The sequence below is a fragment of the Limulus polyphemus genome, unplaced genomic scaffold (assembly GCF_000517525.1).
Source record: "Limulus polyphemus unplaced genomic scaffold, Limulus_polyphemus-2.1.2 Scaffold5884, whole genome shotgun sequence".
NCBI lineage: Eukaryota > Metazoa > Arthropoda > Merostomata > Xiphosura > Limulidae > Limulus > Limulus polyphemus.
The window spans coordinates 15824-19760 of NW_013671494.1; the positions used below are offsets into that span (position 1 = coordinate 15824).

The following is a 3937-nucleotide window of genomic DNA, read 5'->3' on the forward strand; positions in this document are numbered from 1 at the left end:
CAGCTACTTTATGACTAATAAAAAACTAACAACACACAACTCACACTGCTGGTTTACAGCTACTTTATGATCAGTAACAGAACTAACAACACACAACTCACACTGCTGGTTAACAGCTACTTTATGACCAATAACAAAACTAACAACACACAACTCACACTGCTGGTTTACAGCTACTTTATGATCAGTAACAGAACTAACAACTCACACTGCTGGTTTACAGCTACTTTATGATCAGTAACAGAACTAACAACTCACACTGCTGGTTTACAGCTACTTTATGATCAGTAACAGAACTAACAACACACAACTCACACTGCTGGTTTACAGCTACTTTATGACCAATAACAAAACTAACAACACACAACTCACACTGTTGGTTTACAGCTACTTTATAACCAATAACAGAACTAACAACACACAACTCACACTGTTGGTTAACAGCTACTTTATGACCAATAACAAAACTAACAACACACAACTCACACTGTTGGTTACAGCTACTTTATGATCAGTAACAGAACTAACAAAACCAGACTCAGGATACTAAAATACCCTGTCTAAGTTTGTATAGGTATTACCAACAAGAAATCCTAAACAGAGAAATCATGAAATGAAGTAAGTGTTATGATGTAGAGAATACAATACCTAAGGATATACATTTTGAGAAATATTTGCATATTAACAACTACAAATGTTCAACAAGTATATTAATTTTGAGAAGAAAGAACACAAGCTGAAAGAGTAGTTTAGAAAACAAGTTAAAACATTCTTATTGGGTTTAAAATCTACTTGCCTGTTATGACTGAACTGGAAAGAGTAGTTTAGAAAACAAGTTAAAACATTCCTATTGGGTTTAAAATCTACTCACCTGTTATGACTGAACAGGTTTTACTGTGAGCAAGATTTATACTTTCAGCGATCTTTTCCAGACATGACTCGATGCTTATTTCACCACATGTTGAACCTTTGTAAAAAAAAAAGTATAATGAAGTACATATACTGAAACATCAAGACATCATTTCATGTTACATGTTTTGCTACTGTAATGGTGAAACATCAAGACATTATTTCATGTTACATGTATTGCTACTGTAATGGTGAAACATCAAGACATTATTTCATGTTACATGTATTGCTACTGTAATGGTGAAACATCAAGACATTATTTCATGTTACTTGTTTTGCTACTGTAATGGTGAAATACCAAGGCATCATTTCATGTTACATGTATTGCTACTGTAATGGTGAAACATCAAGACATCATTTCATGTTACATGTTTTGTTACTGTAATGGTGAAACATCAAGACATCATTTCATGTTACATGTTTTGATACTGTAATGGTGAAACATCAAGACATCATTTCATGTTACACACGTTTTGCTACTGTAATGGTGAAACATCAAGACATCATTTCATGTTACACAAAACATGTAACATGAAATGATGTCTTGATGTTTCACTATTACAGTAGCAAAACATGTAACATGAAATGACGTGTTGATGTTTCACCATTACAGTATCAAAACACTACTGTAATGATGAAACATCAAGACATCATTTCATGTTACACACGTTTTGCTACTGTAATAGTGAAACATCAAGACATTATTTCATGTTACTTGTTTTGCTACTGTAATGGTGAAATACCAAGGCATCATTTCATGTTACATGTATAGCTACTGTAATGGTGAAACATCAACACGTCATTTCATGTTACATGTTTTGTTACTGTAATAGTGAAACATCAAGGCATTATTTCATGTTACATGTTTTGCTACTGTAATGGTGAAACATCAAGGCATTATTTCATGTTCCACGTTTTGCTACTGTAATGGTGAAATACCAAGGCATCATTTCATGTTACACACGTTTTGCTACTGTAATGGTGAAACACCAAGACATCATTTCATGTTACACGTTTTGCTACTGTAATGGTGAAACATCAAGGCATTATTTCATGTTACATGTTTTGCTACTGTAATGGTGAAACATCAAGGCATTATTTCATGTTCCACGTTTTGCTACTGTAATGGTTATGTGTAAAGAACAGGATAGAACAGATGCATCTGGTATGGATTATCTTGAGTTTCTTTGTGTCTTCAAACATCAACTCTTGATATCAGAACATTGCTTACTTAAAATAAAGCTTAATGAATGATCACCATTGTTAGTGTTCATGAAGAACGGAGTTACGTTATATCACGTGTATTATTTAATTCCTTTAGTGCATACTGACCTATAGAAGACATATTAACACTAGAAATAAATGACCTTATAACACCAAAATGTTGTTTTTATTTTAATTAAATAAAAAAACATTTTGGTGTTATAAGGTCCTTTATTTCTAGTGTTAATATGTTACGTATATGTATGTCTAATAACATCATGATGGTCTTATTTGGAAAGCTTACCCTGTCAGAAGGCTAAATGTTACATTTTTACAGACTATTTGTCCTATATAATATGACTGATAATTTGTATTTGTTACACGTGACTAATAATTTAAAAAAATATGACTAATAATATCGCTTATATGACTTTGTGTTGTAAAAAATATGACTAATAATATCACTTATACGACTTTGTGTTGTAAAATATATGACTAATAATATCGCTTAAATATGACTTTGTGTTGTAAAAATATGACTAATAATATCGCTTATATGACTTAAAATAAGACCCAAAACTCTAGGGCTTTCGAATAGTTGATTCTTCTCCAGGAGAACAAAGGGTGACTTATATGACTGTGTGTTGTAAAAAATATGACTAATAATATCGCTTATATGACTTTGTGTTGTAAAAAATATGACTAATAATATCGCTTATATGACTTTGTGTTGTAAAAAATATGACTAATAATATCGCTTATATGACTTTGTGTTGTAAAAAATATGACTAATAATATCGCTTAAATATGACTTTGTGTTGTAAAAATATGACTAATGATATCGCTTATATGACTTAAAATAAGACCCAAAACTCTAGGGCTTTCGAATAGTTGATTCTTCTCCAGGAGAACAAAGGGTGACTTATATGACTGTGTGTTGTAGTTGAAGGTTAATACTTCTTTTCTAACTAAATTGTTGGTGTTTCTCTGTTCCATTGTTTATTTGGTATATTTAATCAATTAACAATTTTATGTTATAAAGACTGACTGTTAACCTGCTTGGAACGGTGACACTTAAATAAAGATTTGTTTTGCTTAGGTCAGTTGCAGTTCTTTTAATTGGAAGCAAAAGGTGCTATTGTAAAACATGCTTACTGTATGTAGCTACACATCACACACCATTAAGTATAGGTAATTGATACTTGAAACCATCAGTACTTGGAGAAACTTCATAATTACACAATTGAGAATAAACAAGACAATTGTACATGGTTTTTGCCTGTGTCTGTTTTCTTGCTAAAATTTACTGTAGAGCAACAAGTTTCTAGAATATTGTTTACGTATAAATCACAATCTGTACCAATCAAGGAAAAATATGGTTTGTTTCTTAATGAAATATATCAAAAAGGAACCAGTAATAACCCAGATATCTCCATTCTATTATTATAAACATACATAAGACGTGAATAATAACCCAAATATCTCCATTCTATTATCATAAACCTACATAAGATGTGAATAATAACCCAAATATCTCCATTCTATTATCATAAACATACATAAGACGTGAATAATAACCCAAATATCTCCATTTTATTATTATAAACCTACATAAGACGTGAATAATAACCCAAATATCTCCATTCTATTATTATAAACCTACATAAGACGTGAATAATAACCCAAATATCTCCATTTTATTATTATAAACCTACATAGGACATGAATAATAACCCAGATATCTCCATTCTATTATTATAAACCTACATAGGACATGAATAATAACCCAAATATCTCCATTCTATTATTATAAACCTACATAAGA

At 30.9% G+C, this 3937-nt stretch overlaps 1 protein-coding gene across 1 annotated transcript in view; it reads right to left on the reverse strand.

Annotated features, from left to right (window-relative positions):
* The window catches only part of LOC106473102 (probable endonuclease 4), a 12470-nt gene that overhangs the window by 5884 nt on the left and 2649 nt on the right, over positions 1-3937 (reverse strand). The window contains exon 2 of the mRNA XM_013933782.2: positions 872-967. Coding sequence (XP_013789236.1) covers positions 872-967 — 96 coding nt within the window. The remainder of the gene's footprint in view (positions 1-871; positions 968-3937) is intronic.